This window comes from Tiliqua scincoides, chromosome 8, assembly GCF_035046505.1.
Source record: "Tiliqua scincoides isolate rTilSci1 chromosome 8, rTilSci1.hap2, whole genome shotgun sequence".
Taxonomy (NCBI): Eukaryota; Metazoa; Chordata; class Lepidosauria; order Squamata; family Scincidae; genus Tiliqua; species Tiliqua scincoides.
Window position 1 is genome coordinate 33,657,328 of NC_089828.1, and position 26,422 is coordinate 33,683,749.

Here is a 26,422-nt window from a genome sequence, read left to right on the forward strand (position 1 = left end):
TGGGTTCTGAGCTGTCTGTGACAGATCAGGAGAGAGATCTTGGGGTGGTGGTGGACAGGTCGATGAAAGTGTCGACCCAATGTGTGGCGGCAGTGAAGAAGGCCAATTCTATGCTTGGGATCATTAGGAAGGGTATGGAGAACAAAGGCTAATATTATAATGCCGTTGTACAAATAGATGGTAAGGCCACACCTGGAGTATTGTGTTCAGTTCTGGTCGCCGCATCTCAAAAAACACATAGTGGAAATGGAAAAGGTGCAAAAGAGAGCGACTAAGATGATTACGGGGCTGGGGCACCTTCCTTATGAGGAAAGGCTATGGCGTTTGGGCCTCTTCAGCCTAGAAAAGAGGCGCCTGGGGGGGGCATGATTGAGACATTCAAAATTATGCAGGGGAAGGACAGAGTGGATAGAGAGGTGCTCTTTACACTCTCACATAACACCAGAACCAGGGGACATCCACTAAAATTGAGTGTTGGGAGAGACAGAACAGACAAAAGAAAATATTTCTTTACTCAGCGTGTGGTTGGTCTGTGGAACTCCTTGCCACAGGATGCGGTGATGGCGTCTAGCCTGGATGCCTTTAAAAGGGGATTGGGCAAGTTTCTGGAGGAAAAATCCATTACAGGGTACAAGCCATGATGTGTATGCGCAACCTCCTGATTTTAGAAATGGGTTATGTCAGAATGCCAGATGCAAGGGAGGGCACCAGGATGAGGTCTCTTGTTATCTGGTGTGCTCCCTGGGGCATTTGGTGGGCCGCTGTGAGATACAGGAAGCTGGACTAGATGGGCCTGTGGCCTGATCCAGTGGCCATAGTGTTCTTGTTATGTGAACCACCCAAGCAGGTGAGGCAAAGCCTCCCCACCAGTCCTTCAAAAGCACCATTGCCATGTGAAGCACCCAAGCAGGTGAGGCAGAGCCTTCCCAGCAGGGTCTTTCAGAAAGCACAGCTGCCATGGGAGGCACCAAACACCTACAACCCACATGCAGAGTTTGAGCACCTCGTATGACAGTAGCGCCTTCTGAAGAACTCTGGTGGGGAGGGTCTGCCTCCCCACCCACCACGTTCCTGATGGAATCTATAGTACTTATAAGAAGCAGGTTTGGTTTGCCTTGCCTCACACATTTAAAGCAAGGGGGGATGAGCTTTATCCCCATCATATCCTGGCATTTTCCTCACACTGTGTTATTCTGGGATTACTTTAAATTTGGGGCCTCACTTGGAGATCACCTATTTCTCCCTCTGGATATTGTAGGTATTTTTTAACCCCTTCCCACCCAATAATTTGGCTTGTATGGTAAATACATTGAAAGGAAAAAATAAAAGCCTGTACCCTTTTTCTGTAAAGCCTCTGGGCCCACCCCTTAGCCCCCTTCCCTTACTGTAGCCACACCAAAGTAAGTGTAACAAATATTAATTCTGTATGTTCTTCCTGCTTCCATCTCCCTCCTCTTCCTCCGTTGTCTTCCTGGTGACTATTTTCTAGGTTGTAAGCCATTCCGGGCAGGGACTGGTCCTCTCATTCTCAGTAACCATGCACATGGATACAGCTTTATAGGCGTATTTGAATCCCCTCTTTTCTTCTGTTTAACAGAGAGCCTATTCCCTATTCATCCCGGCAGTCTCTCTCCCAGTAGCTTTCTGCTGGTGTTTCTTTTCCATCTTTTAATATTATAAAAGGATAGAAAGCCAATTTTGCAATCATTTTGCTATATAACTTTTGGTGAAAAGTCATATATAAATTTTAATAATTTGTAAAGTTTTAAATGTGGTGCAAGCCACCTTGGAAACCAGTTGATTAAGAGTCTGATGTAACTAATTTATTTACTCTCTCAATCACATACACACGCAAATACTGTAGATTCAACAGAACCCCTAACTAATACCAATAAGGAAGGGGGGGAAAAAACCAGTCATTATTCAACAGAATTAGTTATTTGCTTGTTCAGTGGTTTTTCCCCTGCTGTTTTATTCATATCAATGCAAGGAATTAAACTGTTAGAAAGAATACACAGAAATAGCTTAAATAATGATGACATGATACATGGTGATATGGAAAACATCTCTTGCATTATTTGAGTAAGCTATTTTTGCATGTTTGTTCTACTAATGGTTTACTGCTGTTATTAGGAATAAAAGACAAAGAAAAACCAAAATAAAATACTGCAATAATTGTCATATTCAAGGAGGATATTGTGTTTATTTTGATGAGGATAAGGCCAGGTCAGGTCCTTAATACCAATGACAGCACCAGTGGGGGCACCATGGCAGGATCAGAGCAGGACTGTTTCTCAACTGTTCATAGAAATGGCATCCACCTTTGCAAGCCTGTTGCTACCACTGTCTGGTTTAGCAACATGGCTTTTTAAAAAGAAAATGGTTAACAATTGAATGAAATCTGCATGAGGGACCACAGCTTAACTAAAGCAAGTGTTGAATAGAATCTGGTGAAGTAGAGTAACCTCTGAACATATGGGGAGCACCCAGTCACAACTAGTTCTCAGCACAAAAGAAAAAGGGGCAGAAAAGTCTGGATTTTATAAAGCCAAGGCTTCCATTTTAAAAAGTAGATCAACTAGATCCCCAACTGAAACCAGCAGGAGCTTTTCCCTTCTTTCCCATTGTTATGACACCCCCCCCCCTCCAGAAAGAGCATTGCAGGCCCTCCAACTCAGCTTCATCAAATCACTAAACTTCAGTGGTTTAGTCTAGGTGTTACAAGGTATAAGCAATCTTTCCAGCCTCTTAAACACCAAGTGTCAGAACTGATCCCACTAAAAAAAACCCCAAATCCTTTCTAAAAAACTGTCTCTTTCTTATCCCTCCCCCATTTTAGGCAGAATGTGTAGATCTCCACACAAGACTAGTCACTGGTGATATTTGCAAGGCTTAAATTTAAAGGCTTAACTCCAATAATGATTGTCAAAGCAAGGTCACTTCACTGCTTGCTGACATGACAAAAAGGCGCCAGTTATCCTGTGATACACATTTCCCCCAATCTTCCCCCCTCCCCAACAGCTCCTACATATCCACTGGCATACTTTTTCATACTTCAATTTCATATAGTGCACGTATGACACAAATTTCCTTCACGTATGTCATTTACTAGTGTTAAAATAAGAGCATCATGTAGCACCTTAAAGTCTAACAAATTTATCATAGTATAAACTTTTGTGGAGTACTGCTCATGTTGACAAGTTCTGCAAAACATACAACTGCTCTGCGGGTGGACCTCATAAGAATCCATGAATTTCAAGTTTGTATCATGCTTTTAAATGTGTAAGCAAAATTTCAAAAGAGTGACTAACATAGCAGTCAAAACAAAATTAAGTTTTAAAATATTGTCCCTGTCCAGCAGATGAGAGAAAACCAAGACACCTGTGCATATGAATTGCTACCTTTGGCACCAGTTCCAACTCCAAGACAGCCTTATTTGAGAATGATCATATATGACTGGTTCTAAATGCCACAAGTCATCCCTGTTCACTTCAAACTCACCAAAGCATTAAAATGTATGAAAAAACATTTTTATTATAAAACTAATATTCCCCAAACAAGGTTGTACATCAAGATGCTATTAGTCAGAAATACATTGCAGTTAGTGCTAAGGAAAGGTGTGCATGTGCACACACAGCACACGCATGTGTGACTGCAAGACAAAGAACATTTGAATTCTCCCAAAAGTGAACATCATGCTCTCAAGAACATTTTTTTCTTTAGTCAGATTGAACAGGGTACCATGAAGAAAACCAATCCAGTGGATCACAGGTTTCAAAGCTTTGCACATTTTGACACAGCAATAATTGTGCCATGGAAATATTGCAGCACAAACCTATGTCTTTTTACAATTTGCAAAAGCTTGAAAAGGAGATCTTGGGGAGAACTGGCAAGAACTATTTGCTAGCAAACAGGCAGCTGATTGTGGGAAAATAAAACCAAGTGCATGGCTGGGAAAGAGTTTCAAAGAATGGGAATCGGATGCGTTGCTCTCGAATACCACAACAAACTGCTTAAAAATCTGAATGGGCAATAGCACAGAATTAAGGCTAGTACAGAAGCTGTGCAGATATACCACCACTCTCTCTTTGTTATACCGCCACTCTCTCTTTGTTATTTCCCAAACTCCATTTTAAAAGAGCCCCAAAACTAATGAGATTAGCCATTTGCACATCCCATCACAGGCTCCAGTCTCAAAATAGGAACCCTCCAGTTTTCAGTCCTGGGAACATTTTTTTTAAAAAAAAGAACCTCTGAAGTCCTAAAGAAAAAACAGAATCCAGTGGCAAGAATTATCAAGGAAAATGAGACACAACCAGGGAGCTCCCTTTTTGATTTCCCTAAAAAAGTAACTCTGCTTCAGCACACATTATCTCTGTCGTCCCCCACCCCGAGTCATGTATGTTCATGCCAAAACTGTGGAACTTGTTGTGTGTTCCAGCATTTGACTGTACAACCCCCCCCCCCACCGATGCCAAATTAAGGACTGCTCTACATCAGCAGCAGAATGGGCTGTGCCACTTCAGACTTTAAGAGGGGAATGCCAGTTTTAGTGCTCCATCATGTAAAATAATCCTAGAAGACAGATAACTAGCACACCAAGTAGAGGGCAAAGCTGGAGCTCATTTCCTTGATATGCGACTTTAAAAAATTTATATAGGGGGTTTGAGTTTTTTTTTTTTAAGGGGGTAGTATTTAAAAAGGGCATTCCTACCCTTCCTGCAGTCTGAAGTGATAGTTTTCTTTACCACCTCAGCAATTTTACCATCTCATTGTGCTTGTATGGGTAGATCAAGCCACAAGCTCTACATGGTTTCACTACTGGATTGGTCACTTATTTTTGGTATACTGTACATGTGTCTGCCCACATGCACACACGGGGAGAGGAAGCATCTGATTACCCAAGACACCCCCGATAAATGAATCCAATAAAACAGGTGATAGAGAGCTCAACAGTAAGAAGAAAATCATCCCCTCCCAAAAATCCCCCGTAATTATTATAAAAGGAGATTGACCATATAGCATCTATCCATTTTATCCAGGTGGTACTAAATTTCCACTATATATTCTTTCTACAACGGACCTCAAAGCTTCCGCAAACACCACTTGAGCTCAGTTTCATATAAACCATTGGCAATTCTGCATTTTATAGTCACAGGAAAAAGGGATTTTTGATTGAAATTTGCATTTATGATTGGTACAGGAGCTCAGCTCTCCCCCCCAAATCCACCCCAGCCCCATGTGAGAAGGCACCTTCTTCTCCTAGGAACTTTTTTTAAAGGAGACAAACCACCCAACTTAACGCCCTCTCCCAGACAAATCAGATAAGAAAACAAAACTTCATGGCAAGATTTCACAGATGGAATTGATAACAATTGTAACAATGTTGTATAGGTGGTCTCAAACAAGCAGAGGGCTCATCTCTCAGGATTAGGCTAAGAGAAAAGGATAAGAGGTTAAGTTCATAGTTTTTTTAACTCCTCTGCCCCCAACTACCCTGTGATAGTTTTAAGAAATGGGGGGGGGGGGGGAGAAGGGAGGCTGGAGAAGGGAAGAAAGTATTTGTTTAGTAATGTCCTTCTTCAGAATTACTCAGCATCTACTGAGCGACTTCTCAATGCTTTCACCACTTCCTGCAAGCAGATGCCAAACACAGTCACACGTACAGCTGCGTAGTCAGTGCACAATGTGGTCTGGAAACACGCTTGCCTCTGTGTAGAGAGGGGTCTAGGCTAGAATTCTCAGGTGACGTTCCCTGAAGGAAAAAAAGAGACACTCAATAAATCAGAGCACTAGTATCTTGATTATGAGAATATGAACGATTAACATATGCAACTGTCTAACACAGAGCTAGACCATTGGTCCATTTAGCCCAGGATTGTCTGTACTGACTGGAGGTAGCTCTCCAGGGGTCTTTCCTGGCCTTGCTGTTTCAAATCCTTATATAACTCGAGATGCCAAGATTGAATCAGAGATATTTTGCATGCAAAGAAAGTGCACCACCGCTGAGCTTGATTGCTATTATGCTATGGCAGGGCATAGGGATTTGCAACTCAAGACTAGTCCACTAGGGATGCAGATATTGCTTTGGAAACTCACTTCACACAATCAAATGTGGTGTTATCCCAGTGAAAACTGAGCACCAATGGATTTAGGACAGGTAATGCAAACAGTAAGCACATCTACAACCCTTTCTGCATCATGTTGGAGATTCTAGGATGCATACAATGCTCACCCAGAGCACAGGCCAGGCCTGTTGCTGGGTCTCACTGTGATCCCATGTGAACTGAGAGTACCCTTAGTTACCAAACACCCTTCTGCAGTGGAATACAACAGGGGAAGACTATCAGTGATGGAAGAGCTGTCTTACTAGAACAAGGTGGATAAAACCTGATTTTGACAAATTTGATTTTTTGGTAAAAATTTCAGCAACAAGTTTCTCTTTTAAACATGTTTAGATTTCACATACCTGTAATCTCCTCCAAGGAGTAGCCATATTAGTTTGTGGCATAAAAACATAACAAAGCTTCTTGTAGCACCTGAGAAGTTTATTTCAGGATCAGCTTTTGTGGACTAGAGCCTATTTCAGTAGATGCAGGAAGTCTTATTCTCAGTTATAGTATATACAGGGGGATGTTATATCTCAATATTTTAGTTAATTAACTTACAAGAAGAAGAAGTTGTCTTCCTGGCTATTCCATTACTGCTATTGTAAATTGTCACTGTAATTATCTTTCACATTTCAACTGTTTACCTAATCATCTTCACAATGGATGGATATCTTCTCCATCTCAATATCCCTTGATCCCACGTCTTTTTTTATATTTATACACACACACCCTGCCAACTCAGAAAAGGAACTTTCATCTGATGAAGTGAGTTCTGGTTCACAAAAGTTTATGCTAAAATACACTGGCAAGTCTTTAAGGTGCCACAAGACTTTTGGTTGTTACGCAGTCTCTTAAGGCTGACTCTCTTACAACTGGTTGCTTTCTTTTATAGAGAACAAATGGTGGGAGAAACATTTTTATCAGTCATCATGTTGCAGAAGAGTTCATGTACTTTCATTATGCCTTGATGGGGGGGAGATAAGGAGCTGATGAATCACCACAGGTATCGACTGATCCATCTGAATGACCTTTTATTCCTATTTTAGGCCTTGTAACTACCTGCTCTTTACAGCTGGCTCAGTCACTCACATGTTGACAGAAAGAACTTATTTAAATAATGAATTTAAAATTGCCCTTTTTTTCTCCTTTGCAATTTAAAATTTTGATTTAAATCAATCCACCCTGTTGGGTGATGTATTGCTTTGTCAACCACTACTAGTCTTCTTACTGAAAATTCCTGATAAGCTTCCAAGGAAACTCCTGGTGTTCTCCAGAACGCAGTTTTGAAAACCACAACCCTAAACCACCATAGAAGTACAGGTGATGGGGCGAAAATGTTTTGTTGCAGAGCAGTTACTCTTACCTAGTAGGCTATACACTCTCCATCTCCTGGCCTCGGTCTGGATCCTCCTCCTCCTCCTCCTCCTCCTCCCCATCTTCATCACCCCCTACTTTTTCTGTAGGGGCTTCGCCATCCCTTGCTATTTCCTCCACATGGGCAAGCATATCAGCCATCAGTGCTTCTTCCAGCCTCTTCCGTACCTGCTGAACCAGCTCTTCCTGTTTCCTGTTGAGGAAAAAACGATATGCACTGCAATTGTGGTTTCCTCTGTATTCATGAGATGAGCAATCAGATCTCTCAACATTAGGGGTTAGCAGAGAAGCAAGAACAAACCATATGCAGCATAAGAAAGGGATGTAAGAGAAGCACTACTAGATTAGACCAAAAGATCAATCTAGGATGGTCTCTCATTTCCAATAGCACCAAGTCAGATAATGCCAGGAAGTCCACAGAAAGGCATGAAAGCGACACATCCCTCTCATGTTTGTTCCAGCATCCAATATGGTGCAACAGACTGCGCTTGAACATTGAGGTTCCATTTAGTTATATCCATTAATTGCTAATAGACATCTCCTTCCTCGTTAAGGTGTCTAACTTCCATTTAATTCCACCTAACCATCTCAATTAGTAGCTATCACCATACCCTGTGGCAGTGAATTCCATAAGCCAGTGGTTTTCAAACTCTCTGAAAGTTTGAAAACAGCTGTAAGTCCTTGTGGGGGTGGGGGGAGGCAACAGGGACTGGAGGAAGGCAGCAAAGCGATCCCCAGGATCTTGCCACTTAGGGGGCTGCAGGGGCTTGGGTGGACTTACTAGAGCCTCCTGCAGCCTCCCGGGGATACAGGGAACCCCACATGACCTTCTGCTGGGCTCAGCGCAGCTACAAAAGTGAAAGTGGAGCGATTGCGCTCCACTTCCAGTTTTGTGGAAGTAGAGCGCGATCACTCTGTTTTCACTTCTGAAGCTGCAGGGAGCCCTGCAGAAGGTCGCGCAGGGCTCCCCACACCCCCGGGAGGCCGCAGGCGGCTCTGGTAAGTACAGCCAAGCCCCCTTAGCAGTACAATCCTGGGGATTGTGCCACTGCTTCCTCCCTGCCTCCTGGCTGTCCCTGCCCCTTAAGGGGGCAGGGGGCAAGGCCCACAGGCTGGGGCATCGCAATGCCCCAGTCTAAAAAACCCTGCCATAAGCTACTTGAAGGACTTTTTGTCCTTTGTATGAAGGACTTTTTGTCCATCCTGAATCTCTGGCCAGCAATTTCACTGGATGACCCAGAGTTCTATTGTGAGAAAGACAAACTTATCTTTGATTTCCTTCGTTCATACCATGCACATTTTAGAGGCCTTTTCCTGAACCCACTAGCAGTCAATTCCATGGAGAGGTATGATGGTAGTCCATAGAGGAGAAGCTTGAGGCAGCCATTGGGCTCTAGAGCAGCAATTTTTAACTAGCGTGATGGTTGTGTTTTAACCATCAATGTTTTAACATTGTTATGCCACAAATGATCCGCCATAGGAGTTTGGAGGGACAAGTATTGGGCAAAGGGGGATGTGAACCCCCCAACTGGCAGTGTAGTGTGTCTTGTCAAAAAACTGATTGTGCGCTTTGATAATTTTAGTGCTTTGTCAGTATGCTATGAGGTAAAAAAAAAAGGTTGAAAATCACTGCTATAGTCACGAGGACCTCGTTCTTGGTCACCCTGTCCCTGGGCAGGTATCACAGCAGCAAGAACACAGTTTCACCCCTACAAAATTCTATCCCAGCTGTCACTACATGCTGGAATTGCAGCTTTCCAAGTGTCCTTCTTGAGAAATCCCCCATGATCCTGGACACCCCACCTTCACCACCACACTATAATCTTAAGTGGCAACGGATAGTTTTATTCATGTCAGGACAGCAGAGAAGACCAAAATATCATTCTTAAGTGTGAGTCAGCCTCTCTCAGGCTGGTAGGGTACAAGCCACACACTCATTAGCCTCAAGGCTCATGAAGTATTGTAATCCGAGGGACTGAGAAAGCACTTTCTTTCTCTACACCACACATAAGAACATAAAGACAGCCCTGGTGGATTGGATTAAGGATCCCTCTGATCCAGCATCCTGCTTCCCACAATGGTCAGCCAGATGCTACAAGGAAGGCCAGAAGCATGCCACGAATGGTGTCACCTACTAATATTTCCTAACAAATAGTATTCAGTGCTAAACTGCTTCTGTACATGAATGTTCTATATACAGCTATTATGGTCAATAAGACTTGTAAACAATGCTTAAATTTTAAGGGAGAAGGAAAAGAAGTAGAGGGAACAGGCATGCTTTAGAAGCAATATTTCAGGAGTGTCAGACATAAGGCCTGCAGGCCAGATACAGCCCATGTAAGCTCCTTATTCAGCCTCTGTGATAATTGGGCTCCATCAGCACTACAATCAGCTGCATTCAGCTGCTGAGCTGCTAAGTGATGCATCAGCAGAAGCGGTGCTGCTGAAAGGGTGGTGCTGGAAAAGCCCAATTATCATGTGGACTGCCCTTTTAGCAGCACTGCTTCTGACAAGGTGTCGCTTTTCAGAGCACCTCTCAGCTGCTCTGAGAGGACACCTTAGAAGAAGCAGTATTGCTGAAAGGGCAACCTACGTGATAATTGGGCTCTCCTGAAAATATGATATCAAGGTTTACATATTTTTTCTTATGTCATTTTCAGCTAATGAGATCCCAGGTGAGAAAGAAGTGCTTGTTTCTGGTCATCACCTGCTTAATGACATCACTGCTGGCCCTCAGCAAGCACCATGAATGTTATTCAGCCTCCTCTATGAAACAAGTTTGACATCCCTGTATTATTTTATAGTACTGGTATATTAGCTTTTTCTAAAAAGGCAAGAGATAAGTTTCCAGTGTTCAGAATTAGTCTTCAACCATTCAGAAACTAAGGGCGTAATCCTAACCAACTTTCCAGCACTGGCATAGCTGTGCCAGCAGGGCATGTGCTGCATCTTGCAATTGGGGGCAGTAATGGAGGCCTCCTCAAGGTAAGGCAATGTTTGTTCCCTTATCTCGGAGTGGCATTGTCCTTATGTCAGTGCTGGAAAGTTGGTTAGGATTGCGGCCTAAATGTCCTAACTGAGAGGCAATTCTTGAAAAAAGTTGAAACAGAGAATGTTAAGAGAGATACCTGATGTCTTCATCAGTCACCATGAATGCTTTGCAAAGAGGCTGCGAGGTGTTGAGCCAGACACCTGGATTCTTCTCAACAGCTGCAGAAAGCTGCCCAGTGATGGGCATTGTGCTAGTGTGCAAGGCGCTGGCAATGGCAGAAAGAAGAGTCTCATCGGTGCAGCCAGGTCCAACACCTAGGGGGAGCAGTAGCAATATGGAACAGATCAGTACAATTATTCCCCCAACACCAGTGACAGCAGTTTGAGTGCTGGGCTCTGACTGGCAGGAAACCAAGTTCATTCCCACTCAGCCACAAAGCTCACCTTGGGCCAGTCAGCCATCTCATAGTCTAGCCAAGGGGTGTCAAATCCAGCTTGGGGGCTGGATGCAGACCACGGAAGCTTTTTATTCGGCCTTCAGGCTCTCAGCTGCTAAGCAGTGCTGAGGTATTACTGCTGAAAGGGTAGCCCACATGAAAATTGGGCTCTCCCATATCTTGAAATATGATCAAGATTTGCATATTTTCTCTTTTGTCATTTGCAGCTAATTAGTTCCCAAGTCTGAAAAAATGCTTATTTTTGGTTATGACCTGTTTAAAGACATCACTTCCTGCCCTGAGCAGGCATGATGAAGGTTATTCAGCCGTCTGTATGAAATGAGTTTGACACCTATGAGTTTGACATAGGCTAGATACTATGGTCAGAAGATTGTTGCAAAGACTGGGGTGGAGGATAAAAGGCAAAGAGAAATACTGTGCAGTCAACTGTTCAAATGTGCAGAAACATTAACCATAAGAAGTCAGAATAACTCACTGCACTTTTTAAGTTAGCTTCATTGTGTCACAGTAACAGCCAACTAATCTGCTTTTCGTAATTAGCATAAGTATAAACCCTGATGATGATGAAAAGTATCTTTTTTGTTCCAATATCATTTTTAGAAAAGTTGACCAATATTTGACTGTGCAAACTGCCTTTGTACTTGGGCTTGCATCACCCTTGTTCTTTCTCTTATGAAGCTCCCCCATTTTATTAACTTGCTATAAAGTAATCTGCAGCATGAGATTAGTCCCTGACAGATCACTGGGGCAGTTCAGTAACAATACCTTGCAGACCCTTTGGGAGGTCCATTGTTTTCACCAACTCTTCTGCAATATCAAAGGCATTCAGTCCACCTAGTTTCTTCTCCCAGAAGAGCTAAGAAAGAGAAAACAGGAATGATCATTCAATTGCCTCCTCCCACATGAACCTTTCTGCCTACCCACCCACATCTACCTCCAAGGTCCTGCTCTGCATCCCACTCACAGAAGCCCTGTCTCAGAGATGTATGCAATTCTGTAAATAAATCAGTTGAGCTAACACCACCTGAACTGAATAGTCAAGGCATGACACCTCAGAGCAGAGAAGCAACAAAGTTCAGTGGGTAATCTTGAGCTTTCACTGGCTCCCAGCCTAACCTTCCTCACAGGGAAGTGAGGAAGAACTTATGAGATTTTCCTTAAGGGAAAGCACAGAATACACTATTTACAACAAATAAACTACAACTTTCACCTGGCGGGGCTGGTCGACTGCTTTTTGGGGGTCAGTTTTCACTTTATTGCTGGGGTGGTTTGTAATCTTCGTGACCGGCTGTTTGAAGATTGAGGCTGTTTGCCTGACAGGAAGAGCTGTATTTAAATCAGGTTTACCCTAAATGAAGATTGGAAACAGACATAGAAATAAATATTTTTTTCTGAAATTGAACATAAAATTAAATCAGTAGTTCTCTGATGAAGAGAGATGTAGGCCATTATAATGTAATGGCTATACTCCATATAAAACTGGTGGGTAGGTAATAACAATAACAATAACAATAACAGTATTTATATACCGCTTTTCAACTAAATGTTCACAAAGCGGTTTACAGAGAAAAATCAAATAACTAAATGGCTCCCTGTCCCAAAAGGGCTCACAATCTAAAAAGATGCAAAAAGAATACCAGCAGACAGCCACTAAAACAGACAGTGCTGGGGTGAGGTGGGCCAGTTACTCTTCCCCTGCTAGGTAAGGGTGTGTGTCAGAGAGCAAGCGCATTTTTCAGACACTCAGGCTGTGATGTGAAACCGGTGGAGATGCACATCCTAAGACTCAATGTTTCCTCCAATAAAAATCAGATCCACAGTATTAAGCATTTTTATTGTGTCCATCTGTCTCAAGTATGCAGCTGTCTCAAGTATGTCTTGATGCTTCACAGGAGAGACTTTCTATTTATAGGTGCTCTTAGCCCTGGCTTGTCTCAGTCAGGAAGAATATACCCAGCCAGCTTTTCTGTTCCTTCCAGGCTGTTTGCCTGGTACTCTCTTTTCTATGAAGTTAGGGAAGTTGGTAGAAGTTCTGAAAATTTATCTGAAATTTTAAAGAGTTGATTCTGTTCAAGATGTTGAGTTGTTAACTTGTCTCCTAACAGCTGCTGAAATTTGTATTGCATTTAAATTGAAAGACAACAGTGTCCCCACAATGCATGAATTGTCTGACAAAATATACTGCATTACCTAGATGACAGAATTAACGTACAGAAGAGCTTTAGAAGGCACAAATGCAGATAAATTAGTGAAAATACAAATTATAAACTTTTGGATGACAATTCTCAAATTAAATTACAGGTTGAGTCTCATTATTCGTGAGGGTTCTGTGGATGGCAAAAAAACGCACTAAAGCAAATCCATTTAAAAAACAAAGTCACTTTGCTCCAGTGATTTAAAAACAGCCTTGCTGACCTTTTGAAATGCACACTGAGGCAATCAGTCTCTCTCCAGGCACTTAGGCTTCACTAGGAGGCAACAATTCTTCCCTTCACCAGGAGCCCCAGCAATGGGGAAAGAATGGAGGAGGTGATAAATGCTGCCATTTAGCCTTCTTTCACGTGCTCAGGGGGAAGGGAGGAGTAAAGCCTGCAGAGAGAATGATTGATGGATTGTCAGCTGGCTGCCCTCTCTGGCATTATTAATCAACTGTTTTCCTTTAATTTTAAAGGGCCCTTTTCATCAGCTTTTTGATAGAAAAATTTGTGGATAATTAGGTTATACCTGTAATCACTTGCATGACTATCTCTTTGCAACAGTAAAAAGCAGTTTTTTAAACTGTGATTTTAAAGGGATGCATTTTTCCCCTTCTCCAGGGATCAGCACATTTCTTCTCATTTGCAGTGGCCATTCGCTTTGAGTCAAATTCGTGTATAAAAAATCAGTGTATGACAAGGTTGGACCTGTTCTTTTATATTATTTTCTACTTTACAAACTGTTAGGACATACCCAAGGAAAAGATAACTACATTTTGTGTGTGTGTGTGTGTGTAAATAACAAAACTTCATCAAACATATGCCACCTCAATTTCAATTCAGTCTGTCTATATAAAACAAAACAGGGTTTGGGGGGGTCCTATAATTCTCCGGAGGCAATGGGAACTGTGTTCTCTTCACCTCTGGAGGGCAGGAAGTCTGGCTTAGTTGGTAGAGCTGCCGCCTTGTATGCCTGAAGATCTGAGGGTGCCAGTTCAAAACAGCTGGAAGTACCCAAGAACTGATGACACGCTGATATACTGATAAGCTGACCCTCAGTGGCAGAGAGGAGTTGCCCTCAAATGGAGTGTGGGAGGCGAAGGGCCAGAGAGAGGCCAGACCGGGAAGGAATCCAGCAGGAATGAAGAGTTCTATGAGAGACTAGAACTATTCAATTGTAAAAATCCCCACGGGGGTTTAGAACAACCTGCCTATGTAAACCGCCTTGGATTAAAGTCTGAGGAGAAATCTGATGACCAGAGAAAGGCGGTATAAAAATACCTGCATAAATAAATATAAAATATTCGGAGGGCCAGGAAAGCCCGCGTAGCCAGAGAAGCCCTTCCCAGCCCTCCAAAGACCTTTTAAGCCTTAAAAACATCACTTTAGGGTTTTTTTTTAAAAATAGTAAGTGACCTCATAGGGTAGCTATTTTCAACTGGTGTGCCACGAATGGTCCACAGGTGTGCCACAGGAATTTGGAAGAGGGTCATTTATCAATAGGACCATTAGGGGATGTGAGCCCCGATTGACAGAACAGTGTGCCTTGTCAAATGTCAAAAAGCTGATGGTGTGCCTTGACCATTTTAGTGCCTTGCCAGTGTGCCACGAGATGAAAAAAATAGAAAATCACTGTTTAGGGTCTCCCACAGATAATGAAATCCATGGGTCCCGAATCTGCAGATATAGTGGGTCCACTGTATATAGGCTGATGATTCTACAGGCATGCTAATAGGCATGAGGGGGAGCACAGAGACAGGTGCCCCATATCCATGGTTTCCGTACTTGTGGAGGGCCCATGGAACATCTGCGGATATGGGTGCACATCTCTATGTTACTTAAAATTTAAACTATATGTAACTACTTTCCAGGTTTGCATAACCTGGCAACATCTTATCAAACAGGTGCAACCAAGTAATTGCTGAGGCTGGTACAACTGAAAAATAATTATAAACTTTTTTGGGGGAAATGTTGAGGTAAATTGTTGAGGTAATTGTTGTTTGGGCCCAACTTCCTACAGGAATATTCAGTGAGAAAATGAACAGCTTTCAGAAAATGAAAAGCATAGAGAAAAGATGACTGACAGACCACACAAGTGTCCTAATATAGTTAATGCTTTAAAAAGATAAATACACTTGACTGATCAACTGCCCAATCCTAAGTATGCCTCTACAGGGTCAAAGATCGACCGCTGACCATCTCACCTTGGCTTGGCTGGAACAGTCGTAACGCATTCTCTGACGGTTCTTATTCACTTTGCTCATCAGCATCTTCCCTGTGCGGAAGTCAAATGTACTCAGGTCCATGGAGTTTCCCAGGTAGCGGGCCAGCTGGGGCTTGCTCCGGAATTTTTTCCCACTTGGGCTGATGGATGGATAAAGGGGAGTAGGGAGAAAAGAACACATTATAGTTCTGGAACTTTGGGTTGACACTGTTTACCTCATCAAGCGTAATGGTTTGCTTTGAGTAGTTTGCACCTCTTGTGTAGGTTCAAGGTTTGCTTTGAGTAGTTTGCACCTCTTGTGTAGGTTCACAGAAACGTCGAGCTCATCTATGACTATTATTTTCTACAAAGCCAAGAATGCCTCCTGTGGGAGACTCCTTTATTCTTTTTAAAACGAAGTTAATTATGGTGTCCTTTGTCAGTGGGAGACTCCTTTATTCTTTTTAAAACGAAGTTAATTATGGTGTCCTTTGTCAGCAGGAGCAAGGACTGCTTTCCCCCTAAACTTGGAGCAGTTAGAGGCAAACCTAGCAGCACAGCAAAGCTCCTCCTACTGGTCAACTACAAACACTGTGTAGGCATCTCCAAATAAAAAGATAAGCAGTCACTGGTGGCAAAGGTCACTGCTTAAGGCTGGATCATGTCTCCACCTTTCTTCCTAAAGGAATTGACAAATTCAACACTCTTCCCCTCAGTGTGATGTGGTCACCTGGTTTTTAGAACTCTGAGGAGACTAGACTCAGGTTTGGAAAAAAACTCTGCAGAACACACTGAAAAAAATCAATTGTAGTTGCACCCCTTTCACCTTAAACCACCCAAATAAAAAAGGGAGAGTTCCAAAGACAAGCCAGGACCATCACTGTTGTGGCTCCCACATCTGAAAGGGAATGGATCAAAGATCAACCAGGTAAGGTATAAGGCCTGCAATGGCAGGGGTAGCTAAGGCTTCCCATTGTACCCCAGTGGAAAGCACAGACTGAGAAGCATGGCTCACCTATGCCTCATCTCTGCTCAATTACCTGCAGGGACCTTACAGCCCAAGGCAAGAAGGAAGTTCTCTTTGTGCTGGCATTACAGCACAAGACATGCCAAGATATGTCACTGGCTGATCACAATTGCTTTCCCCGAAGAATGTCCAGTGGGCAAATGGTGCCAGGATGGCAACCCAGTTCTCAATAAGTGTTTTCACTTCTCAAGCATCCAAGGTTTGGCCTTACGACTATAAATAGTAAGTTTACAAGCAGCTACCTCAGATATCTTTTAACTGGAGATGCTGAGGATTGAATCTGGGACATTCTGTATGCAAAGCAAATACTCTACTACCTAATTTTATTACTTCATTTCCAAACTGCCTTCCATTGTGCAGATGGTTTCCCAGTGGCCTCCCATCTAGGAACTTACAACAGCCCAGAGCTGCTTAGCTTCAGCAAAGTGACTGAATCATCTGTCTTCAAATTATGCCCTGGGACATAATGCCCTGAATCTACCTGCAGCTTCTGCAGGTTTCAGAAAGCCACTTGGAGCTGTTTAAAGGCAACTTCCAGTTTTGAGCAAAAACTGGAAGCTGCCTTTAAATGTCTCTGGGCGGCTTTCAGAGGCCCAAAGAGGTTGAAGGTGGATGCATGGGGCCTCTGCGGGCTCCTAACCTCCAGACTGGCCCGCACTGTGGGTTTGGGGACCCACAGATGGAGAAATTCATGGATACCAAACTTGCGGATAATGCAGGCCACCTATAACTCACACTTAGACCAAAATGAAACAGCCATTACAAACATAGGCAATGTCCAACAGCCTCTTTGGCAGTCTTGACATATGAGTCAGAAGCCCAGCACAATGCCATCCTGACTGAGGCCCAGACACCATCCATGAGAAGGATACTGGTGCTTTAATCCTCCCCCCAAGGTTCCTCTGCCTGCACCCCCTCAGTTTCAGAGATTAAATAAAGCAGCTGCAAAGCACTAAAACGATTTTGCACGCTCATCCGTTTAAGAGTATGTTTGCATTGTAAAGGTTTGCATGGTTGGTCTCAAAGTAGGGAACAAGAAAAGGTAGTCTGGGTGTCTCTTCCCCTGCCCTTTATTTAAGGTGCAGAATGTTACTTGCAATTCACAGGCTTTTTTCTTTTTTTTAAAGAGGGGGAAGATTAAGATGAATGCATCACAGTCTATTCAACAATCCAAACAGCCTCCAGATGTCCACACTGCACGAGCAAGCTAACTCTTTGTTTCTTTTATGTTCTGTTCACAAGAGAAAGGCTTGCGCGCGCGCGCACACACACACACACACTTACACTTTTCTTAGCCTGTACCAAGTGAGCTTTGTCCCACCTCCTTTCTTCTAACTCAGAAGCCAGACTTTACACAGCCTGCAAAGGGGCTTAACCCCTCATCCGAAATACAACCCAGAACAAAACTACAGATTGTATAGACGCGGCAATCAAACTTTCTACCAGCAAGAATCCTCGTCAGATTGTTGGCTGCATGCTTCAGAGCATCCTGGGAAAAGTTCTAGATCTTCTGATCTCACCATTGCTCCCTCTGAACTGAAACAAACATTTGAGGACCTGAACAAGCAAAACATTTCAGTTTAGTCCTGTGTGTGATATGTCATCTGTCTTCTTCCCCCATGCCTCGATATGTCCTTATTTTGTTTTTGTTTTATTGTTGCATACATTGTGGTGTTGGGGTGTATGTTTAAAATCCAAAATTGTAAGCCCCCTTGGGCATTTGCTCTGGCAGGGGAAAGGCAGGGTATACATGAGCAAACTGTCTTCAGGGTATCCTGATGAGTGTACAGTACAGTACATTGTTAGGAAAGACTGGTAGCAATAGACAAGTCACTTTTCAGGGAAGATCAACCACTATTGTTGATCTTTTCATTGTTGGCCCTCGGACAAGCTTCTGAAGAACTGGAACCGTGCAAGGTTGCTGGAGTGAATACAGCTATGTTGCCATTTTAAATGTGCTGGAGGGAAATAGTTTGAATCTCAGCTCACAAGCTTGTGGGGGAGGGGGCTCTTCAGGAAGCTTCTCTCATCTTGAATGCTAGGTAGCAAACCTGTATATGCTTATCAGGGAGGAAGCTCTCCTGATCATGATGGCAAATAAAGAACTGTGGTGCAGAGACTAGTTCAAGGCTAACCTGTGGTAGGGATGTATTATGGTACACCTCCTCGATGACCCCCCAGTTAAAGGACCTTAGTGGAACTATGAGAATGTCTCAGAGAATATAGAAAGCTGCTATCAGGTCTAATCCTACTGGGCCAAGAGGCCACTGATCGGAGCCCAGAGAAGGCATCTCCTGAAGAAAAAAAAAAAGGAGGGTCATATGAAATATGAGGAGGGACCACAGCTTAGCAGTAAATCACCTGCTTTGTGTAAAGTTCATCTCTCTCAGGTAAGGACTAGGAAATAACCCTATCTGAACCCCTGGAAAGGTGCTGCCAGTCAGTGCAGGCACTATAGGGTTAGAAGGACCAATCGTCTGATTAAGTAGAAGGCAACTTCATATGTTCACAACAGTCTCCCATAGCAACGCCAGATTAAAGAAAACTCTCCAGACTAATGATAGCAGGGTACCATTAGAAGGCGATGGACTTCAGGTTTGTAAGATCTATTTTCTTTTTCACTAGAATGCAAGGTCAACTAATTGCAGCCAGGGGCAAAACAGGGGGCTGGCATAGTTATAATTAAGGAACAGTGTGCACTTCACTCCTGAGCACCTGTGGAATACAGGAATTTCAGTGCCAGAACCGAACTCACAGTCCTCCCTCCCTCACACACACACACATTCACTCCAAATTTCCTTTATTTAAACAGTTAAAATTTAGGGAGAAAGAGGGGAAAAAGTATATTTTCTTGCTACTATTGTTAAATGACTGGGAGCCCCAAAGCCTTACTGATCTTGTGAGCTCTATTGGGACAGTGAGCCATTAGTTATTTGATTTTTCTCTGTAAACCACTTTGTGAACTTTTTGTTCAAAAGCGATATATAAATACTGTTAATAATAATAATAATAATAATAATAATAATAATAATAATAATAATAATAATAATAATAATAATCTATTGGAAATCACACATAAATCTAGATCCTAATCCACCTCTTGCCTGTGCCTGTATAAAAACAGGAAGCTTATACATGTGCTCACACACGTGTGCACACACACACCCCTATGCGACAGGCTGCCTCTTTCCCACACTCATAGCAGAGTGTCATCAGCTAAATTACCAGCACACAGCCTGTAATGGGGGCGGGATGTCTCATATCAGGCAGATGCAGCGTTCAAACCCTGTCTCTACCCACACATTTCATACCCCCTTCCAGAAACTAAGACCTAGGCAACCAGCACTTTAGCCATGAACACCCACAGACTTGTAGATTAATGATCTGCACTGCCACACTAACAAGCAGGTGAGAGAAAGAGGAAAGAGTAGGAATCTCTCCTAACTGAACCCAATGGGGATGCCATCTTCACTAGCAGTCAACATGCAGCCATTCCAAACTCTTATTAAAATGGGGCAGAGGTCTCTATTTCTCTCCCCCCCCCCAGACCTTTTTGCAATAAGGTAGAATTTCCTATAGCATCCCAACAAGATATGATGCAGTCAGGGTGTTATCTTCTGTATTTGCCTGGGTAGCTGTTAGTATCTGAAGCTCCCTGCCAAATCCTACACAATAAGGCTATGGACCTAGAACATAAATCCCCCCCACCCCGCAACCCCTATGTGGAGAGGCATTGATGTTACAACTGATACAGACTGACATCCTAATCTCTCTGTGGAGCTAGATCTTTTCCCAAACCCCCTCATTTGGGGATAGTGTTCTTCCACAGAAGCAGCCAAGGTACAGTAAAGGCAGCTGAAACACAAACCCAATATTAGCAGCAAGCTTCCTGCAGGGACACCCCCCCAACACAACAGGAGCTGTCTTTCCCTATAGCGGAAAGATAGTGCACAGATTTCCACTTTCCACCTACAGGTCAATGGAGCACCCACAAAATATATTTCACCCCCTTCCCATCAAACTACACAAGTAAGTCTTCTAAATTAGCTAGTCACCTCCTTGTAAAATAATAAAAATAGATTTTGGGTAACAAGACTGTAGTTGTCGTCCTCCCAACCCCAAAACACCCTAGAGAAATAATAAGCCATATACAATCCCCCTTATACACAATAGGTCCAGTCTTCTATAGCTGAACACAAAACAAGGGACCCCTGCAGTGAATGGTCCCTCCCAAACCCAGGCAGCATGCACAGCAGAGAAAAAGGGTCTCTCCACAGTTTTCAGAAAATCCCCTTGCAACAGAGCCAGAACAGAATATCCAACAGCAGCTGCAAGCAGGGCAGAGAAAAGACAGTGCAGCCCGCCACATGCTTGCGGGCATCTGCAACCCCTGTTTTTTGTCTGCAATGGGCTGGCAGTGTTTTATAGCAAGCAAGCGAGAAAGGACAGGCAGCCATGGCAGCAGCCCCCCCACCGTCTTCTTTCCTCCCCCCCACCTCTCCCCACCCCCACCAGGCCCCTCCGCCGTGGCACATTCACCTATAATAATAGACATCGCTCTTGCCAGCGGAGAGCCCCGATTTCCTGGTCACTTCTTCCCTTTTCCATCCCTGCGGGAGGGCTGAGCACTCCCACCTCTTCCGATCCATCGCCTCCACCGGGCCCAGCTCTGGTTCAGGCTCACTCCAGCCTCCTCCTCCTCCTGCCCCGCCGCCTCCACCTCTGGCTCCTGCCTGCCTGCTTGCTCCAAGGTCCCTTCCAGCCAGGGCTGCGGTGGTTTGCTGCTGCTGCTGCTACTTGCTGGCTAGTCCTTTCTGATGCTGGTGGGCTCCTGCAACCTCCACTTTGGCTCCCTGGGCCAAGCTGTTCCAGAGCACCTCCCTCAGCTGGAAACAGAACGTTGCCGTCGCCTGGCTGTTCCTTCTAGTGGCGCTGTCAATTTCCCCCCTCTGCTGCCCCTTCCTTTCTTCCTTCACCTGCTTCGAAAGGGGGCGCTGATTCTCTTACCCTCCCGTCGGCTCTTACCGCGAGAGCGCTGCCCCCCTCTACCAACTCCCATTCATTCTTTCCTAGTCGGCTCTTCACTTCGCGCGCGTGCGCGCTCTCCAACAGCGCTGGCTGTTCCGTTCTCTCCCATTCCTCCCCCCTCGCGGGCACGCGCTCGAGTAGCCGTTGGGGAAGCGCTCGCTGTTTAACATACGTAAATAAGAAAGCCAACCGCACATCCCGCCAAATTGGGGGAGGGGAGAAAAAAGAACGCGCGCTTCGTCTCCGTATCCCTCCGCGCCTGGGTATAAATGTAGTCCCTCCCTCCTTCCCTGTGGGCCAGAGTCAAGCCTCACACTAGACGCGTGTACTCGAAGCACCTGCATTCCCGCCACACACGTTTGAATGCACCAAACACACTTTTTTAAAAGGTCCCACAGGCTACCTCCCTCCTCACCCTATCAGATGCAAGTCTTACACCTAAATTAAACCCCACACGTGTGAATTGGACCTGCCACACTCCAGCCCACCCAACCAGGAATGTGCGATGGGTGGGGAGGCATGTGAGGCAGAGCCTCCCTACCCAAGTTCTAAGAAAAGCACGCCATGTGAGGCACCCATAGCCCAAGAGCTCTGTGGAGTCTGGGATCACACTCCGCATGGGTGTCTCACACAGCAGTGCTTTTTTAAGGAATCGGGTGGGGAGGCTCTGCCTCACTTGCTTGAGTGTGGTGCTTTTCCAAGGACTTCGGTGGAGGAGGCTCTGCCTCACCTGCCTACCCACCCACCACACATCCCTGCCATCCACTCCCCCCCACTCTCAGAGTCATAACACTCTCCCTTGAAACTACTCTCCCTATTTTACCAAGTTGCAGATACCCCCCCCCACTCCAATTTCCCCCAGGGGCTCTTCCAGCTCCCCCCACCACACATTTTCACACCCCTTAAGTTTTCCACACACACTTTTCCACAGCCTCAGTGAACACCCCTGGCCCCACTGCTGGCAATATTACCCCAGAGTTCCCCAGTGCACACCCCCCAACATCTCCCCACATGATTTACACCTCTTTCGTTTCTCCATATGTGCCCTTGCCCCAGGTCCCCTTTTCATTTCACTCCAGTGCCATCACAGACCTCTCCTGCCCCTTGTTGCCCATGTACCACCATATCTGTAACCCCTCAGTCTTTCCCATATACTTACTGCCCCCCAAGCCTTCTCTGCTGCCTGCCCCCTTGCTCAAAGCCCTCCCACAGCTCCCCACTACACGGCCCCCCTTTGACCTCTTGGACTTCTCCCTGCGACCTCCATCCCCCCCCCCGTCTGCCTCCTTCTCTTGCTACCAGCAGTCCCCACAACTCCCCCCAGGCCCTTCCTTTAATCCCCTCCGCCCCGTAGATCTCGCCTGCCCCTTTCCTTCCAATGCACCCTACTTCAGTCACTTGCTACCTCTTTCCAACATTTAAAAATATATAGTAGTTTTTAACGTCCAAATAATTGATGCAGCCAACCTAGCCACACTTTCCTGGGAGTAAGCCCCATGGACTTTAGTGGGGCTTACTTCTGAGTAGACATGCACAGGATTGGGCTCTAAGCCCTTTTCCAGAGCCACCCCATCAATGTTGCCCCCAGCCAGCTCTCCACGCCCCTGGGATGCCCCACATATTTGCACCCCGCTTCCCAAATCCCCACTCAACAAACTCCTGCCCCATATGACACTCCCCTTCTCTCCCCTGCCCCACTCTAACCCATTTGTCTTTAACGAAGCAAACCTCAAACACGCCCCCTTGCCCCATAAAGTTAGGCAGCCTCCCCACCTCCCTTCCCCTGCTCTGCCCTACTGCAGATTTCCCTCTTCTCCCCTAGATGCCCCAGACTCTCACCAAGACCCCTTTGCAACACCCAGCTCAATCCACCTTCCTCATCTCCCAGCCAGGCCCCCCTAATACTTTGCGCCCTACAAAAGCGCAGCCCTTCCTTCCTCCACCTTTACTCCTCGGACCACACTTTCTCCCAACTTCCTCCACTACCCCCTGCTGCCCCCAGCCCCATCCACGCACGATGACCCACACTGACCTCTTTGACCCATTGTTTGCAGCCCCATCAACGCTTCCCCCCCCCAGACACTCGCCCCCTTACAAGTGTGCATGCTTGCATCATGCCCTCCACCACCCCAGTGCATTTCAACTCACCCCAGGGGTAGGCAGCGTGAGCCCCCTCTCGGCCCCCCAGCTCCCCCCGGCGCCTTGGCCATCTTCCTCTTCCTCCCTCGGGCTGCAGAGCGGCCGCCACGTGGTCCCAAAGCACACGACCCCCGCCCCTCTTCAACCCCAAGCCCCGCCCCATAGCAACCAGCTGAGAATGGGAGGGGGTAGCAGCAATCATGGAGGGGGGAAAAACCCCACTCACCTTACTTTCTAATTTAAAACATCCATCCCTGGTGAATAAGTTTCCTAACCTCACTTTCCGTATTATCCTGGAATTAGGAATTAACCACATTTTTTGTGGGCTCTTGAGGTTTAAACTAGGCAGAAATGCAACAGGTGCAGCACACAGCTCTACTCAAAGGAGAACAAGAGGAGCTTAGAGAAGGCTTGAGTTGAATTTGCCACTGGGTGACTTTGGACCACCTCTACTCTTGTCGGCCTAACCTACCTCCAAGGGCCATTGCAAAGATAAAGAGCTGGGGGACACAACCCTGTACACACAGGGTGACCAGATTCAATGGAGGACAGGGTGCCTATACCGTTAACCATTCTATAGAAGAGGGAATTTGGGCAGGTGCAGCTCAAGATGGAAGGGTTTAAAAAGCTGCATCTGCCCAAAGTCCCTCTTCTGTACAATGGTTAAAGGAGAAGGCACTCTGGTTTTGGTCTGACCATTGGATCTGGTCACCCTGTGTATGCATCACATACAGATCCTCAGAACTGTGAAATGATTTATTATTCACCTTAGCATACAGCTGTACTGCTAGAGAGTAACCCACTTGCCAATTTCTGTCCACCATGCAGTGGTTCATGAACCATCCTAAGGCTTGGCCTTAGGAGCTGAGGGGCCCAATTCAAAACTTTTTTTGTGGAAGGTTCAGGTTTACAGCTAAGGGCTGTAGGATCTGAAAGATAGAAATAAAGTTATAGATTTTATATCTCTACAGTAGAATGGAAAGCAATCAATATGTAAGCTTAAAAAGAGCATGTGAGTTAATGGAACAAATTGACCTAAGCACATTTTAATATAAAATCGCATACATGTTAGCCTACAAGTAAACAAATGAAATAAGGCTTAACAGCTTTAGGGCCCAATCCTATCCAACTTCCCAGTGCCAGTGCAGCCATGCCAATGGGGCATATGCTGAATCCTGTGGTGGAAGGGTAGTCACAGAAGCCTCCTCAAGATAAGGGAATGTTTGTTCCCTTACCCTGGGACTGCATTGCGGCTGCATTGGCACTGGAAAGTTGGATAGGATTTGGCCCTTATTCAACCGCGATCTATCAGCCCAAATACTGTTCATTTCAATATAACAAATACTAGCTTTGAAAGACTTTGCTATAAATACTAAGTGTTAGAATATATGTCAAACAAACAAAATGTGTAGATTACTTTTGAAAAGTAAATTTTTACAAAACCACTTGTTTTAGTTACAACAAAATGATTTAATAAAAATATTTAATTTTTTGTTTAGAAAAAAATTCAAAATTTTTGGTGCAATGTGCTGTGTGTATTTGACAAGATTAGACTGAAATATCCTAGCAAGGGGCCCCCTTAGGTTTGGGGCCCAATTGGAAACTGTCCAATTGGCTTAAAGCTGGACCTGTATCCAGGTAATAGCCATCCACCAATAACTCCCTGTTCCATATACTGCTGGGTACAGCCCACTATATAGCACATAGGGGAACTCCTGGTTCCCCCCAGATAATTTAAGAACATTAATACCTGTTGGAATATCAATCAATAAAACGGGTTTAAGGGAGCTTAATAAAACGAAGCCATACAAACTTCTCTTTCACAAGGCATCTGTGCAAGTAGGCCGTTTTCTTCTTTATAGCAATCACCTACCAGTAGTCCTAATAGGAGGTCATCATGGCCGCTCTGCACCAAATAATTTCCCCATAAAGGGACAGGATGCACATAAATAGCTTCAAATCCCCATCTGCATCTTCTATGATGGAGCAGAATGATACTCAAGTGATATTTGGCAGTAAGGTGCACATTTCCAACATGGAAATACTGTAGTGTAGTCCCCATTGGCAGGGGAACAAGTAGTTACCTCCCCAAACCATAAATATCAATCACTTGCTCACTTGGTAAGAAGTAGTTATTGTGCTTCCTTATCCCCATTATCTTCTCTCCTTGGCATGTGGCCATGATCATGTCCCCCCCTTCATGGGAACAGCCCCCTCGATTCAAGAAATGGCCTCAGTCCTGGCATGAAGATTAGAAATCACCCTATCCAAAATAATTGTTCTTTGCATAAGGAAGCACAATGAACCCACAGCTCAAATGTGTATTTGTAAGGACAACAGATCTGTGCTTCTGGGAAATTTGGTCTTTTCTTGTAAATAAAAAAAAGGGGGGGATACAGATGTTTTAAAATAGTTGCCTTGTAATAGAAACATAAGTAGGTAAATGGCTCCTATGGCTATCACCCTGCACCTTAAAAGGTAAGGGAGAAGAGAACAGGATAAAACTGAATTAATGTGTGGACTGTAGAAGAACCTTCTGCACTGTGCATGAACTCCTTGACAGACAAGCTGAATGGGAAAACTTTATCCCAGAGAGTAGTGAACCCCAAATTCATTTCTCTAGCAGCAATTAATTAGCCAGTAGCCATAACTACTAAATGGAATCTCCACGTCCAAATACCAGATGTCAAATATGAAGGGAGATGACAAACAACAGAGGAGCGTTGTTTGCCAGAAAGTCCATAAGCTGAGCATGAAGGCACCTAATTGACCACCACTGGAAACAAGATGCTGAACTTGATATTTTCGACATAATCTAGATTACATTAAAAGATACCAATTTTCTGTAAAGAACAGCAAATCAGGGAATTCACATCTTACTACCTCATCAGTGCCTT

At 44.6% G+C, this 26,422-nt stretch overlaps 1 protein-coding gene across 3 annotated transcripts; it reads right to left on the reverse strand.

Moving 5' to 3' along the window:
- Positions 1-1,967: 1,967 nt before the first annotated feature.
- MBD3 (methyl-CpG binding domain protein 3) lies at positions 1,968-24,451 on the reverse strand. Of its 3 annotated transcripts, none has more exons than XM_066636276.1 (7): positions 24,293-24,451; positions 15,333-15,492; positions 12,144-12,281; positions 11,699-11,789; positions 10,613-10,790; positions 7,474-7,677; positions 1,968-5,755 (listed from the first exon to the last, which is right to left on the reverse strand). In XM_066636276.1, exons 1-6 carry the CDS (start codon positions 24,298-24,300, stop codon positions 7,482-7,484), a joined length of 771 nt encoding a protein of 256 aa, XP_066492373.1. In that variant the 5' UTR covers positions 24,301-24,451; the 3' UTR covers positions 1,968-5,755; positions 7,474-7,481. The 3 variants fall into 3 exon arrangements, with proteins under 3 accessions (XP_066492373.1, XP_066492371.1, XP_066492372.1); XM_066636274.1 differs by lacking the exon at positions 24,293-24,451 and adding an exon at positions 20,898-21,328; XM_066636275.1 differs by lacking the exon at positions 24,293-24,451 and adding an exon at positions 20,994-21,327.
- Between the last annotated feature and the right edge of the window lie 1,971 nt (positions 24,452-26,422).

What these genes read in the sequence shown, in the direction of transcription:
- MBD3 (XM_066636274.1), bottom strand. Translation starts at nt 21,007, where the DNA reads ATGGATCGGAAGAGGTGGGAGTGCTCAGCCCTCCCGCAGGGATGGAAA. An exon ending in AGCGATGTCTATTATTATAG is followed by an intron (nt 15,493 to 20,897) that starts GTGAATGTGCCA and finishes TCCATCCATCAG; the next exon opens with CCCAAGTGGGAAAAAATTCC. An exon ending in GTGACTGATGAAGACATCAG is followed by an intron (nt 7,678 to 10,612) that starts GTATCTCTCTTA and finishes TTTCCTCAACAG; the next exon opens with GAAACAGGAAGAGCTGGTTC.